General features: G+C 33.4%; 1 protein-coding gene across 1 annotated transcript in view; it reads left to right on the top strand.

Moving 5' to 3' along the window:
- Positions 1 to 1,300: 1,300 nt before the first annotated feature.
- LOC123233354 (WD repeat containing planar cell polarity effector) overlaps positions 1,301 to 17,305 on the top strand; it is a 159,173-nt gene continuing 143,168 nt past the window's right edge. The window contains exons 1-5 of the mRNA XM_044659480.1: positions 1,301 to 1,361; positions 4,874 to 4,918; positions 5,719 to 5,769; positions 7,327 to 7,397; positions 7,673 to 7,732. Of these exons, the coding sequence (XP_044515415.1) occupies positions 1,301 to 1,361; positions 4,874 to 4,918; positions 5,719 to 5,769; positions 7,327 to 7,397; positions 7,673 to 7,732 (288 nt within the window). The remainder of the gene's footprint in view (positions 1,362 to 4,873; positions 4,919 to 5,718; positions 5,770 to 7,326; positions 7,398 to 7,672; positions 7,733 to 17,305) is intronic.

Here is a 17,305-nt window from a genome sequence, read left to right as displayed (position 1 = left end):
TTTTAAGAATTCAGTGTTCATTGAGTTTGAAGTGAAATAAATTGAAGATAGGGAGCAAGAGAGGTAAAATTTGGCCTCTTTTTCTTCTTGTGCTAATAAAGGTTAGTTAAGGCGAAAGTTTAAGCTAAAAATAAATTTGGCATTATAATGGTTATCATTTATTTGTGAAGTGGTCAATAGTCAAGTGGAAACTACTCAATTTAATATAAATATAAATATATATATGTATCACTTGATATGTACAGATTATAGTATCTATTCTGTGTGTGTGTATACACCTATGTCTATAAATAGTTTTTGGCTACATTTGTGTTTAAATTAAAACCTTAAGCTTTTGGATTCACTAATTGTAAAGTACTACATGTGAAATGTGTATATATACATGTAAATGTTTAAAATAATGGTCTAGTCACTCCCATAGAGAGATGGCAGTTGTTTTCTCCTACCATAAACTTCCATAGAGAAATTTTCAAAGTTCTTTAGGTATTTAGAAGTTGATTTGAAAATTATTAATTTTACTATCTTTTGGAGGTAAATAAATTTTATAATTTATAGTATGTATTTGAAAGTAATTAAATTATTTTGTTTAAAATTCGGACTGATTTTCTTCTAATTATCTTTTAGAAATGGGGATTATTAAAAATGAAATAAGTATGGGAAATCTATTTTGTTGCTATGTTCTTTTGCCGCAGGACTTAGGTGTCTGGATTCAGTGTGACATGTAGATTAACAAAGGAATCTTAATGCTAATATGGTTTCATATAATTTACTTTAAAGTCAATGTAGTGCTTTAAGTAAAGTAACTATATACCTTTCCCCTTGCAACTGTCATGTTAATTGGACTATTTTGTGTTTGTGAGATAGTAAATCCTTCCTTGTATGTGTGTATGCATGCATACATGTATGCATATATGCACATATATGGAATTTAAATGAATCATAAAATGTCTGTCACATCTAAATTAAAGTAAGAACTTTCAATATACGTAGAATTTTTATTAAAATAATTCTGAATATATTTAGAGTTTTAAAAATCAGACCTATCAAGTATTTTAAATTCAAAATATAAATATTCCTTCTACCACCTTTTCTATATATGATAGTATATTAAATCTAGAAAAATACATTTGACAATTTTCTCCTGCTCCTTTTTATAGAAAGGGGAAAAAACGTTTTTTCCCATTTTCTTGGAAATATTGCCTTTAGTATCCTTGAGACTTTTAGTTTCACTAGTGATTGGAAATAATCGATACCTTTTAAATTTTTTCTTTTTCATGACAGAGATCCTTTCTGCCAACAGATGTCTTTCTGCTTGACTGAATTGCACCTCTGGTCTTTAAAGAATACCTTACATATCGAAGGTAAGTCAGCTCAAGACCAATTTTATTGTTCTTTAAATAAAAATAACAAAATTATGAACAAATAACTAATACAAAAGCCTGGAAACTCTAATTGAACAATTGTTGTTTTGCAGTATTAAAGTGACTAGCATTTACATAAAGCTCTAAAATTTGTAAAGTACTTTACATGTGAACTCATTTGAATTGAAAAAATGTTAATAGTTATTAATATTTTAAAAATATTATTATAAAATTGCTTCTTCTTATCTTGTTGATCAGTATATTTATTTCAGCTTGATTTAGAGTAGAATTTTTAGTATTAAAATTGATGTTATTGTGACATTTATTTATATCTTTTTAAGATATATATTTCTAATTTTATTCTGCGTTTCCACATAATAGCTAATTTTAATTTATTAATATTAGTAGGCTTGCTGATAGTAGATATGTAATTTGACAATAAAATAACATTTAAGACATATACAGGGAAGTTCTAATTATTATTGCATTCTTTGATTTTCTTAATATTTTAAATATCTTTGGTAGAAAAAGGACTTGAAGCAATAAAATAAAGCTTAAGTTTCGAGCACATTCTATTAAGAAGCAGGTATTTGAAATGATTTTATTTAATTTTTTGAGTTTCCCCCCAAAAAACCAATGTTTTAATTGTTTATTTAGGAGGGATACATTACCTTTACATTTTTGTTACATATTTGTTTAAACTAAATCATGAACTTTTGGATTTATTAACAGTAAAATAGAATATATGAAAGTATTATTTTCACATAATTTCAAAGACATAAAACTGTCCTCTACTTTCATGGGAATTATACTTTATAAATACTTCTGCTCTATAAATAGGCCAGTGAGTCTCATTGTTGCTCCATTTGGATAAAAATATAGTCATACTTAAGAGCTATTTCTGTTTTTGTGAAAGTCACAACAAAAGTTATTGTTTCACTTACAAATTTAATAGCAATATTAGTACAAGTTATTCTATGTATCTATTTTGATATGATGCTAGTAATTTTATGTCAATTTTATTTGCCATGATTGCCTAATTTTTCTTACTCTTAAGAACTTTAATTATTTTAACACTTTTGATTAAATGGGAATATAAGGTAAAAAGAGTATACTTTGTGATCATGACCAGATGGTACTTTTTATAGATGAAAATAAGTAAAAAAAGATACAGTAAATTCTGAAGTGTTTCTTTTTTTTATAAGAAAGATTTTATATATGTATGTATATACACACATAAATAAACTTTATCCCCAAATGAAAGCCTGCCAAAACATAGAGATATTAAGTTTAGATATATAAGAAGTTGATATTTGCAGTACTAAAATGGCCTAACTTAAGGATTGTCAGTAAGACATTCAACCTTGGGTTTGGAAAAGATGAATACATGTCCTTGTTGCTTGTTGCTGGTGAATGTTGATGACAAGGTACCTTAGACTAAGGACTGAATTTAAAAAAAATAAATCCAATAAGATTAACTTTTCTGAAAAATGTTTCCTGTCATTCAGCTTGCTCATTACAATTTAAATTAATTTAAATTAAAATATTATTCTTCTGTTGCTAGGATTTAAGTGTTACTAACTAATTAGAGTGAAGTGTTGAATGATGCAATGAAAGCTAGTGGTTGAGAAAGCCCACACATTTTATTGCACACAATTTGCAAAATCAGACCTACTTGGATAAGTCTATGTATTAGAGATATAGTTAATGTTATGATTCATCATACTTTCATGGAAAGCTTAAACCATAGTATTAACAAAAATATCCTTAGAAGGCTGGTGAGATAATTGGAGAGACATATATAAATATAGAAAGCCATATGTGGAACTGTTTAAGAATTTGTCCAAGTTCATGTAACACAATTATCTCAAGGACACTAAAGGCAATATTTTGGAGAAATATGTGAAAACACAATTTTTTCCCTTTTTATAAAAAATGGAAATTATATGTAAAGCCTATAAGACATGGAAAGCATATTACTCATTTCTTTTTCTTTAAAAGTGATAGAAATGTTTCATAAGACTTGAGCACAGATATATTCCTTTTAGTTATAGTACCCAGAGCTCATAATGGTGTTTGTCCTTCGAATTGATACCCTATCTGGGTTTGTTTATCAGCTACAGGGCTGGTATATATAATTGAACTGTCCTGGACTTGGTTCCTTCCCAGAACCTGAAATACTCTTATCATCTAGGACTGGGGCTGTCTAAATAGCCGTTTAGAAGAAGCTGGAGTCCTTGAGGCTCTTTGTGACCTGGGCTGTTATAAATGAGCCAAGATAAGCCATTCCTTTAGTAGGAGTAGCTCTGCTTAGCCCTCTGTCAGAGACTCAGTAGAACTTTTATTCAGACCCAGTATCTTGGAAGTGCGGATTTGACTTAGCTTCAGCTACTATATAGTTCAGATACTTAGAGAAGTTGGGCCTCTCCCTGCTTGCTCCATTTCTAGACTTAAATATTATTGTGTACATAGATGGAATTTTAAACTCTTTGAAATAAAAAAACCACTTTTCAAATTTAAACAAATAGAAATAAATTGTTCCATTCAAAATAAAAGTACATTCGTGTATTGAAGTGGGCAACCCAAGTACAAACAACTGCTATATTTTTGTGAAAGAAAAGTTGTCAAAGTTGCATTTAGTCACTAGGGGGCAGTCCATACTGCTCTCAACTACATTTGAAATAGTCCTTTTGTCATTACCGGACAACTTAAATTACCCAAAAGAAAACACAAGCTGATTATTTCAGTTCAGGAGTTGAATGGAGGAAGTTTTTCTTAGCCACATATATGTATAGGAAAGAATTGAGTTTTTAAAGTTATTCTCCTTTTCTGTCAATAAGTTTGAGATGGAGCCAAATTCTTGAAAAATGTTGACTTTCTTACCCCTTCCAAACAACCATATCTCAGTTGGTTCTGGCATAACACATCAGTAGATCCTAATTCGAATGACCCTCAGAGTTTCTCTCTAACCCAAGACAACTCTGGGAAGTTTATTCATGACCATATATTTTGCCATTCCTTCAACAAGCTGCCTATAAATCTCTGGGAAACCAAGTAATAATGTTGGACTTTTCCTGAGGGATTCGGTCAGTTGTTGGACAGAATTAGGATGGGTCCAGGAAAGTTAGACTGAGCTAGGACAAGGAGGGTTACAACCCTAACTGCAATTTCCCCCATTTCACTTCTCTTCATTCTCCATTGACAGGTTAGAGTTCCATTGACTAGAATTCTGTACAAGAACATCAAGGGAAGTCTGAAAGGAAAGGCTTTCTTCCTTGATTTCAATTCTTTACTGGTTTTAACCCTCTCATTTACCAGCTATTTTTATAGTTTTAGTTTAGTTTTCCTTTCAAATTGATTAAAATATCTAGCATAAACAAATTTTTACCATTGAGCTTTTATGTTACGACTGATGAGTTTTCTTCTGGGTTTCTTCCTATTGAAATAAAAACTTATGTTCCCCCTCAAAAAAATCTGTTTAACATAACTTGTTATTTTTTCTCATTATTTAGACAGAGACATTGGGATATACCAGTATTATGACAAGAAAGAATCAGGTAAAATAAGTATACCCTTAACATTTTGGTGAATGAAATATTCTAGGTGATAAAAAATGAGAACTTTAGAACATCATCTACATATTAGCTCCGGGAATGGATTATTTAGGAAAAGTCTTCTTTACTTCCCTAGAAAGACTCAAAATTGGTATGTTTTTCATATAACATAGTTATTTTTTTAATATAAAGCAGCATGAAAAATTAGTATTTTTGTATTGATCAGACTGAATGCTGGACTGTCCAGTCACTTCTATTAATTGGCATCCCAGTAGAGGGCATCATAAACGCATAGGACTGCACCTATGCTGTGCTCCTGAATCCCCACCTGGTATCTGAAATAGGCATTTCTGAGTGAATGATCAATTTTCTTTATCTGATTAATCCTGTTAATCCTAGAAGTTTCATGATGGGCCAAAAGGTCTTTCCAGCTAGAGTTACTTCCTGTTTCAGTCTGGGTTAAGGTAGAGCTTGTGTGGGCATCCCAAGTGCTTAGCTCGGTGGTTAATATGTTGTTTCCATAGTTCTGTTGACAGACTGACTCAGCTTCTGGTCAGGATTCAGTTGCAGCTCACTTCACTATCTGATGAGATTGGAGGCTCAGGGAATATTGGTCCACCTATTGTGCCGAATGAGCCTTCTTTCACTGCAAATTTAAGATAGCTCTCTATGAAGTGAAAACAAAGCTGTGCTCTTTATAGATTTGTGTTTACTTTATAATATTTTCAAATCTTTATAGTAATGTCATGTCAAAAGTTATAAAAGTAATGATTGATCTTTTCCTTCTTCCCTGTCCCCAATAGTTTTACCAACAGATCATGGTTACTTAGAAGAGAAGCAACAATTGGCAGAATGTAAGCATCTGTTTTTTTTTTTAATAATTGCTACAAAATTATCATCTTATTGTTGCTTATATTTCTGATAGAATAATGAAATAACATCCAACTTTATGCACAAAAGTATTCTTCATCTTGAAATAATTTTCTTTTCTTTTATGTTCACAGATTTTCATTGATTTAGTGAAATAAAAATATTTATAAAAGTCATATCTTAGATCTTACTGATTTAGTCTGTTAGAATTTATGACTTATAAACGTTTAAGGAGGTATATTTCATATAAGCATAATAAGCAAGACTATTAATTACTCTAATGAAATGAACTTATTTACTTTTACTTTCACAGTAAATGTTTTATATAGTGAAGACTGTTAAAATTATATGCTCCTGTATTTGCAAAATTTTAAAATATATGCTTTATAAGCATGTAGTAATACAATTTAATGATTGATTGTACGTTAGAATAAATACAGCAATATGATTTTAACAATAAAAGTTTGGAAAAATAAAAAATACCTGCAACAAGTTTTTCAATAATTTAAAATGAGGGGAGCTACCATATTCAACTTTTTAAAATATTGCTATTGATTTGATCACAAATGTTCAAGTTTATTATACTTCAAATTATATTGATTCAGAAAAGATAAATAGTGAAGTGGTTTTATTGCAATAACTTACCTGCCACAATTAATTATGACTCTTCCACACTATTATTTAGCATCATAATCAGGTGAATAAAGAATATTTTTATTCATCTTCCTACTAAATATGTTGCACTATAATGAATTTAACATGTAGTAAATGTTTCTTTTTGCTAAAATGCTTTTAATTCCTTGAAGTCACTAATTTCTAAATATGTATTTTTTAAAAGCTGGATTTCATTTTTGAAATAAATTCTTTTTATAGCAAATTGAATCTTAAAGATTTTTAAATATTTAAAGGTACTCTTTCAAAAAGATGACTTGCTTAGGCACAAGAATGTTTCTAGTTTTGTCAGTATTTTCCATTTAAATCTGGCTTATCCTCAGTTATTGGTTTTTCTGGTTGGGTATAAGTCCAACTTTTGATGCCAGATTTTCAATTAATCCCAGTTTTGCATTTATTAAAAATAAGTATACATGTGACAGTTGTATTCACTAATTTATCATCTCATTTACTTCATTATGTAAAAATAATATACTTAAAATTCTGGAATGTCAACTTTTGCCCTGAGTTTCTCTATTTCTAAACTGAATAATTATTTAAGAAAAAGTCAGTCACCTGTACCTTAATGAAGTAGATTCTCAGAGCTGGGAAATTTATTGTCTTTGAATTGTCTCTGAAGGCAGAATTTGTGGTTGCTATTACGAAATTATAGTTACCAAGGTCGTTACTTGTTAAAATCTTGTTCCTATAATGGGGCTTTCAAAAGATTATCATTTGACAGTGTAAATGAAACTCACTTCATCTCAATTATAGATGTTTCTCTTAAAATTTTTATAGTCTATTTCTGTAAGTGAGCAGGATTTTTTTCCTATATTGATTTTTTTTTAAATCCACATTTATCTAAATGTAGTTCATGTTTTGTTTGCTAGCACGAGATTATCCTTGGATGCTGAAGAATCGACGGCCAGAAAAACTTAGAGATACGCTCAAGGAGTTGGAGGTACTTTTCAGAAAGTTTTAAGATTGACAACAAGCAATCTTTGTTACAAACTTCTTTCAACAGCTTTAATTTTCATAAAGGATCAGCCCTCTGGGTCATGATGACTTTGCTTTTGTCTAGTGGGCAGTTTCCAAACAGTTGTATCTTTGTTTGTGTGGCATACTAATCTCTGCTTGAAAATCAGAAGCTCTTTAACTGATAATGACAATATGTACGTATGCATGTATGTATGGTAAGACCAATTCTCCTCTCCTTTGTGTTTCTGTGTCATTTAGGAGCTGATGCAAAACAGTAGATGTGTGTTGAGCAAATGGAAGAACAAATATGTCTGTCAGGTAAAACTATGACATAATTTCATGATGTCCAGCCAGTGGAGTGAAAACTATTATTTGTGTTTTCATTGGGTTTGTGTGTGTGTGTGTGTGTGTGTGTGTGTGTGTGTGTGTGTGTGTGTATGTATAAGAGAGAGAGAGAGAGACAGAGACAGAGACAGAGACACAGACACAGACACAGACACAGAAACAGAGAGAGACAGAGAAGAGAGAGAGAGACTCTTTAAATGGTAACATGTTATAATTTAAATTCTATTCAGAATCTGTATAAACTAACACAAGACAATCAAATTGGCTGTTATTCCCATTAACTGATACAATTGTACTGTACTGATAGAGAGTTGTGCTGAGAGAATAACAGTGCCTAAGTGTGAATAAAATATTTTAAAATATTATATGGAGCATTAAACATTTATTAGTGAGAGCCTAACAGTGTTCATGAATAGTGATTTTACCAGATGACAAAAAGCTATAAGAGTATGGCATCTCTGTGAGAAAAGAAATAAGCATTTTTATAGCACCTACTATGTGCTAGATTGTCCTAAGAGTTTTACAAATATTATTTTATTTTAATCAGTAATTATAAATAGCCACCCAATGTTTACAACAGATGAAATAGAGTTAGAACTAAAACAGCAAAGCCACTGAGGCATAATTTTATGAGCCATCCAAACACCTGGAGCACCATGTTGAGGTAAATCTAGGTCCAGAGTACAAGAAAGGTCCAAATTAATTGTCCTAATTTACAATTCAATGGATAAACATATTAGTCTTGATAAAAGGTAGCAGGCTCAAAAAAGTTTTATATGCCTGTAAAGTGTTTGCCTTGTTCTCTTTTAATTTTGCATTGTTGCATTAATAATATATATCAATCATATGAGATAATTTTTTCCTTTCAATTAAGTAATAAAAAACATAAATTAATAAAAATAAAAAAACAAAACATTAAATACCTACTATATTCAGGCACTGTACCAAGCACTGGAAAAAGGCTGAAATGGTCCCATTCCTCAAACAACTTATATTCCAATGAGGAAGGATATATATATATATATAAAAGATACAGAGTAGGTAAAAGGTAGCACAAATGAGAAAGATACAGAAAAATATTATTGTAACCTCCTCCCTTTTCTTTAATTTTTCTAGTGCGCGATGTATGTCTATGGAACCTTATGTATTTATGTTTCACATTTAGTGGTATTTCAGGCTAATTTGTCATGAATTGTTATTTGCTTTAGGTAATTAAAAAGTGACTATTTCTTAGCATGAGTTACTCTCAATGCTTAATATTTCCTTCATCCTGGCTTGGGGATAGAGCGCTAAACCTGAAGTCAGGAAAGCATGGATTCAAAGCTTGCCCAAATCTTTATGATTATGGGCAACTCACTTGTCTCAATTATAAAATGGAATCAGTGCTAGCTCATCGTAATTAACTCTTAGAGTTGTTGTAAGGTTCAAATAAGACAATGTACATAAAATGTTTTGCAAATTTTAAAGTGCTATTTTAATTTCATGTTTATTATTATCTTGTAAATACTTCTTAAAAACAGTCGATTAAATAATCTTTGAGCTGACAATTCCTAAATTGTGTTCCCTGGTACTCTGGTGATTTGAAATAAGCTCCTTAAGGGCAGGGACTGTCTTTTGCCTCTTTATGTATCTCCAGCACTTAGCACAATGCCTGGCACATAGTAGGCACTAAATAAATGTTTATTGTTTTGTAGTTGTACTCACAGAGGATTAAAATGACATCCCGATGGTTTGCCATTTCTTTCTTCAACTCATTTTACAGATGAGGAAATTGAGGCAAACAGGGTTAAGTGACTTTCCCAGAGTCAAAAAGCTAGTAAATGTCTGAGACCAGATTCGAAGTCAGGAAGATGAGTCTTCCTGACTGTAGGCGGGGCACTCTTTCCACTGTGCCACCTACCTTCCTGTTTATTGAATGAATAAATGAATAGCTGAAAGGAAAGGGTTGTCCAGCACAGTGGGTAGAGTGCTGAGCACGGAGTCAGGAAGACCTGAGTTCATACCTAGACTATGTCCATTTCATAACTGCCCTGGATTTTGACACCCTGCATTTGCAGACTCTTTCACCATATTTTTCGCTGTTTATTTTTGAATGAGATAATTTTGTCCTATCCCTATATTTCAGGCCCCAAAGTGTTCTCTTTCCCAATCAGTTTGGGAAATATTGCTGCAAATTCCTTTAAAAAAACTTTATGAAAGCCTCAGTTTGAATATAAGTACTTTCAAATTCTAGTCCCAAATCTTATTCCAAAGGCATAGAACATATAGTGAAGCTCAAAATGCAATTCTTAAATGCCATTACTCACCTTGAAACTAGTCTCAGAATTATTTGACCAGAGGGCAAGAAGGCCACCTCTAGTCAGGGGTGTGTCTGGTTGCCTCCACCCTTGACACCAGGGGGGAGGTTGAAACTTGTTAGACATGTTGAAATATGTAGGGCAGCATCACAATCGACAGTTCTTCCTAGAGATACTTTACAATATTTTAATTCAGCAAGCATATTTCTGAATGTACCGATGAATAGATTATATTGTAGAGCTAAATTGCTTTGTTTTTTTAATGTGTTTTAATGCAAGTCCTCTCAACCCCTTTTTAGAATTAGTAGGGTATAAATCTAAATAAATATGACATTTCAACTCCGAAATTTGAGAAGGTGTTTTTAGACTTTTGTCATGTGTAACAGTCCTACGATATCACTTTTTTGAGCTGTTGAACATTATAGTACTATAGTAATATTAATGATTGTGTGATTGTTGTGATAAAAGGAGATTTGTTGTTTTATCATAGTGTATACTGAGGAGGTTTTAATTTATTTCTATGATGTGGTAATAGGCTAATCCTAAAATATATTCTTTACTACCAACAGGTTCATGATGTTTAGTTTATTTTTTAATTGAAATTTTATTGTTTAATATGCTAAATATATGCCATCCTGGAGTCTGAAAGGCCCTTAACTCTTTTCATCTGTTTTTGTGCACTTTCAAAAATGATTATATCTAATCATTCCCTAAACTAATGAATCTATTCTGTTTTTAAAGATAATTTTAGACTGCATACCAGAAGAGCCTACAAATGCTGTAAATAAGCATACCTCCATTAGCCTTCAGTTTTTTTAATTTAGTTTTTTTTAATTTAAAAACCTTTACCTTCCATCTTAGAATCAAAACTGTATATTGATTCCCAGGCAGAAGAGCAGAAAGGCCTAGGCAATGACGGTTAAGTGACTTGCCTAGGGTCATACATCTAGGAAGTGTCACAGTTCACTTCTTTTGGTCCCCCTGATAGGACAGAGACTGAGATTCATCAGCTTTCAGGATAACATGATGGTATCTCACAAGGTCAGTCAGAGCAGATATGCTTTTTCTTCTATTTAGGACTGGAGTGGTGGTTGGTGACTAGAATATATATTTTTAGTTCTTAGAAAAGGTTTTGTCCCATGGCTATGGGCCTCTCCTTAAGGAAAAAAAAATTCAGTGATTCCCTGTGTTAAAATTTTTTTGACTTCTCCTGTTTCTGAGCCACATTTAATTCTTCAGCCTTCTCCTTCCCTCTCTTCCTGCTAAATAATCAAATATAATTTGTAGAGTTGTTCCTAATGACCTTCTATTTAGAGATCTACATTATTTGTTATCTAAATCTACCCATTTATAGAAGAAAATGGCAAATGTAATAGCACAAGGTATTTCAGTAGATGCAGGTTGTGCAAAGCTATTCCCCCATTAGAGAACAAAAAGAATATATAGGTAGGAACACTTGTTGCTCTGTTTAAGGTATGTTGTTGGCCCCACAATGACATATTTAAATCCATGTTTCTAAGTCTAAAGTAGTTTCATGCTTTTCCTGGTTTGAGATGTGTTGCAATAATTTATGCATTTGGATTTATCAGTTACCAATCAGATTGTCTATTAGAATTTTTAGCTTTCTAATAATAATTTAATGAAGGATAAATACATGGAATTAACTTTTTCCATACAGTATTTCTTGAACTATTACTCAATACAATGATAATAACTTATAATTATAAAGCACTTTAAAGGTTTGTCACATGCTTTGTATTAAGTGATACTTACAACAACCTGGTAAAACAGGTGTGACAAATATTGTTGCCCCCATTTTACAAATGAGGAAGCTGAGGCTCAGAGAGGGCAAGTTATTTGTTTGGAGTCATGCAGTTATTACAGAGTGAGAATCATATACATCCAAATGTACTTTGAGAAGTCAGCATAATCAAGAACTGAATTTATATTATGGGAAAGAACATCAGTGGTTTATAAATCCTTTAAGATATCACTCTAATTGTTGGAGGAATAGCAAGTTGACCAATTTGGGTGGAATGTAAAATGCATAAATTAAGTATTATGAAATATGAAAGGATTAGAACTAGCTTATGTTGGGCTTTCAATGCCATGCTGAGGTGTTTATGTGTCATCCAAGGGGCAAGAGGGAGCCACTGAACATTTCTGAACAGAGGAGTGAAGTGATTCTAAATGATTTGGGAAGATGATTTTGATAGTTTTGTGGAGAATAGGAAGATCCTTCAGGAGGAGGCTATTACAACAGTCCAGGTGAAAGGTGATAGGATAGCATGAATGAACTAAAGTAGCAGCAAATGAGAATGAACCGATGAGCTTGGATGCAAATGTTTTGGGAGCCAAATCAATAAGGTTTGGCATATGAATGGGGGAAGGGAGTAAGTAAGAGAGAAAGGTCAGTTTTGTAAGTTTGTGTGACTAGAAAGATGGTGGGTTTCAACAGAAATTGGAGGAGATAAAAAAAGAGCCAAATACAGAGCCCTGAAAGATACTCACTCTTAAGAAGCTAGAGATAAAGACTTAAAAGAAGAGAAGAGATGGATAAGTGGGGAACCAAGGCTGAATATTTGTATGGAAACTAAATGAGAAAAAAGTATCCCTGAGGTAAGAGGTAGTTTATGGGATGAAAAGCAGCTTGAGAAGTCCAAGAGCATGAGGACTAAAAAAGCTGTTGGAGTTAGCCAAGAGATCCTTGATATCCTTGAATGGAATAGTTTCAATAAAATGGTGAGGTGAAAAAACAGATTGTGAGAGATTGGGAAGCAAGCCCAGATCACACCTACTAACTCTGGGTGTCCTCCAAGACTCTGTCTCAGACCCTCTTCTCTTTTCCTTCTAGCTCCACTTAGTGATTTTATCAACTTCCTTGAATTCAGCCTTAGAATGATTCCTAGAATTAGATATATAGTCTCTTTCCTAAGCTCCAGTTATGTCTTTGGTATATCTTCAATTGGCTATGTGATAGGCACCTTACATTCATCATGCTTAAAATAGAACTCATTATCTTTTTACCCAAACTCTCCTCTTTCCAACTTTCCAAATATTTTGAATGTACTACCATTCTACTGGTCACCCAGGCTCACAACCCAAATATCATCCTTCACTCCTCATATATACTAGGCTACAGTCAATCAACATTCTCTAAGTTCTTAATATGTGTCAAGTATTGTGTTAAATACTAAGAATACAAATATAAGCAAAAAGAAAGACAATCTCTGCTCTCAAAGAGTTTACATTCTAATGGAGGGGAAAACAATAAATAAAACAGAGCTGAAAGGGGATAGTCTGGAGAGTCTAGAGCAGTGATGGACAAACTATGCCTGCGGACCAGATGCAGCCCCTTGAAATATTCTATCTGGCCATGTGACATTATTCCTAATCTGACGACTACAATGAATAGGATACAATACAATGAAACTTCAAAAGAGTTGCCTTAGAAACAGACTGACAGATGAGCATTTCCTTTCCTTTGGCCCCCTCTTTAAAAAGTTTATCCATCACTGGTTTGGAGCATTGTCCATACTCAAAATGAAGGCTCCAGAAAAAAAACAAACCAGTGGGAGAACGTGGTGGAGGGAAGTTGTAGCATGAGAAAGTTTCTGTGCCATGGTGGCAAAATCACAAGAATCAAACTTGTTATCAAGTCTCACTTTTAGCCTTACAACATCTCCTTTCTACAGTCCTTTTCACTCTATACACACACCCACCAACCTAGTTCCAGTCCTCATTATCTCTCATCTGGGCTATTACAATGGCTTTCCATTGGGCTCTTCTTCAAGTCTCTCCCTACTCCAAACCTCCATCCTCCATTTAGCTGCAGAGATGAGTTTTCCAAAGCACAGGACTGATGGTGTCACCCCACAACCCCTACTGAATCTCCATCATCTCCCTATTATCTCCAAGTATCAACTACAAATTCGTTCATTTGGCATTTAAAGTCCTTCACAACCTGGCCCCTTTCTACCTTTCCAATTTATACTTTTCTCCCCTCTACCTATCTATGATCCAACTCTGTTGGACTATTTGTTGTTCCTTACAGCATCTCCTCCCCATTTCCATGCCCATCTCTTCACCTCCCCCTCTTTGCTTCCCATACTTCAAGACTCAGCTCAAATCTCACCTTTCACAGATCTTTTCTACCACTTCTTTCCTCTATTACTACCTTCATTCTGAGATTACTTTCCACTTATACTATATATGTAATATATACAAATTTGTTCACTCTTTGATGAATCTTGTTGCTATTTAATTTTGGCTTTGTTTACATTATTGTAATCATTGTATATATTAATGTCCCTGAGTGTGACAATGGGTTTGGGGTATAGAGAAAAATTGTGAGCTATATACTGAACTAATAGAGAAATAAAGGAAAGAAACAGGGAAACTGATAGATGACTATATCAAGGATCTGGCCAGTGATATAGATGGATAGAGTGAAACTCAAAAGAGGAGAGGTGCTTAGTGATGGCAGCTATGGGAGGGTCTAGACGTGACTGTGATGAATAAAATTTGCTGATTCTATTTGGCATAATTTGTCAGAGGATATTAAAGAAAGAATAAACCACATTGAAGAGGGGGGCCAAAGAAGCCAGGAAGTCAATATGAAAAAGGAGAAAATTCCAGGCATTAAAGACAGTCAGTAGAAATACTTGGAGTCAGGATATGAAGTATCTTGTTTGAAGAACAGCATAGAGAACAGTTTCACCAGATTGTAGACTACCTGGAGGTGAGTGAGGTATAAGAAGTCTAGAAAAATAAGAAGGGGCCAAGTTATGAAAGTCTTTAAAAGCCAAATGGAGGATTCAAAAAGCCACTGGGACTTATTGAATAGAGTGGCGGAATGGTCAAATCCATGCTTTGGAAAGATCAATTCAATAGCTGAGTAGAGAATGAATTAGAGTAGGGACAGACTAATCAGCAACTGGCAGGGAAATGTATTTGAACTAGGGAGAGCCTTTAGGTGAGGAGACCAGTTAGAAGTCTAATGCAAGAGTCCAGGTGAGAAGTGATGAGAGTCTGCAGCAGCATGGTGGCAGTGTCAGAAGAGAGAAGGAATATAGAGGAGAAATGGTAAGAAGGTAGAAATTACAGGACCTGTTAGCTGATTAGATAAAGGGGAGATTTAAGGGGAAGAATGAGGAGATGCCACCCACGTTGTGAGCCTGGATGACTGTGAAGACACTTTCCTTCAACAAGAAGATAGAAAGAGCTTGAGATGAGATCTAGGAAGATAAGAAATGGTATATATGCACAGAAAAATCCATAAGGATGGTATTTACAATTAAACAGAAGCTGAAACAAAAAACTTTATTGAGGAATAGCTTAACAAATTGTGGTGTGTGCATGGAATAGAATATTGTTTTATTGCATAGAATGAAAAATTTAAGGGCACAGAGAAACAAGGCAGGATGTGCATTTTGTGCCCCAGAGTAAAAAAAGCAGAACCAAAAGAACAATATATATGACTGCAAAAACATCAGTAAAGCCAATACTAAACAGCAATAAGACTCATCAGATAGCAAACATTGTACTCAAGTATACATCATTCCTTTCTATTAATAATTAGAAAGCTACAGAAGTCATAACTGGCATGAATTAGCAGTTGTAATCACTCTATTAGGTGGCAAGATTATTTGTAAGTATAGACATTACGTGGGGTTTGAATGTTGTTGGGATATACCAAAATTTTTTATAATTTTTTTTCTGAGAGAAATCCAGGATTTAGCTCAGTTTAACAAAAGTAGGAGTTTTCAGTGCTACAATGGAAAGAAAGAATAATGAAGGACAAAGACTGTGGAGGTATATGGATGAGCTACAGGAATGAGAGAATAGTGGAAATGGCAGGATAAAAGAATTTTCGCTAGTGGTTCTCAATCCCCAGGATTAGGGGAGTCGATGACAGAAATTTGCTAACCGTTGGTCAAAGTTAGAGGCAGTTGTTCTGACTCCTGCCCTCCATGTTCCTTTTGTATTTAAGGGAAAATTGTTTTAGGAGAAGTAAAGATGGACTTCCATAACTATCCATACTATCTTTCTAAGGACCAGGAAACTGTGATTGAAGCTACAGAAAAACTGGACTAAATATCTGGATCTAAAACATCTGTTGATCTGGTCCTCAGGGATCAAGTGATATCAAAAATAATGATGGTTCCATAGCTTCATCCTAAGATAGAGAGGAATGTGATACTTCTAGATAAAACCTCACTATGAACTATTAATAACTCCTGGTCAGGATGGAAGACTTTGGGTTGGCATCGGTCCTTTAGCCCTCTGAGATACTGAATGGTTTTGGCTTTCATTATCTTGAGGCCTCTGGTAATACTTGTATTCCCCCATTTCACAATCATGAATCATTTCACAATCATTTCACAATCATGAAACAAACAGGTATATATTGAGAGTTTACTGTATATCTTATGGTATTCGAGATACCAAAGGAGATACATAAGTAACCAAAGACATGGTTCAAAGCTAAACTACAAATTAAGTTGGAGAGATAAAGTTAACCACTATAAAGCATAGAATAATTTTTGTGCTACTCATAGATTCAGCATAGCTATTTTGGGATAATTGTTGTTCCGACCATAATGAGCCTCCCTGAATGTGCCATTTTATTTTAGGCATAACAAAAATAAATCCAGGAACAAAAAGCATTTAATTAGGACATAAAAATCATGTAATTAACCAGGATATTAGTTAAGAAGTTAGTCTCTGTACCTGTGCACATTTATTCAGCAAATATTTCACAAGTCCATGCTATATGGTAGACATTCTGCTAGCTCTGAGGATAAAAAGACAAGAAATTAAATAATCCCTGCTGTCAAGGAATTTGGATTCTATTTGAGGAGACAATGTACATGTATGTAAATATAAGGAATAAATACATAAAAATACAAGATAGTTAAATGCAAGATAGTTAGGGAAGGAGGGAACTAGCACTTGGAGAAATCAGGAAAGGCTTCATGTAGAAGGTGATGTTTGAGCTTAGTATTGAAATAAGTGAAGGATTCTGTGAGATAGAGAAGAGAAGAGAATCCATTCTTTCCAGGCATGAGTGGATGGCCGGCGCAAACGTATCAAGATGGAAGAGATTGCCATATTTAAGCAACAGAGAAAGGCATTTTGAGCTATAATGTACAGGAAGGGGAATAATATATAATGAGGCTGGAAAGACAAATTGATGCTAGGTTGTGAAAAGTCCTTAATATCCAAACAGATACACACACAGGAATTA

The sequence above is a fragment of the Gracilinanus agilis genome, chromosome 2 (genome assembly GCF_016433145.1).
Source record: "Gracilinanus agilis isolate LMUSP501 chromosome 2, AgileGrace, whole genome shotgun sequence".
Classification (NCBI taxonomy): domain Eukaryota; kingdom Metazoa; phylum Chordata; class Mammalia; order Didelphimorphia; family Didelphidae; genus Gracilinanus; species Gracilinanus agilis.
This window is presented reverse-complemented; position numbering and strand designations above follow the sequence as displayed.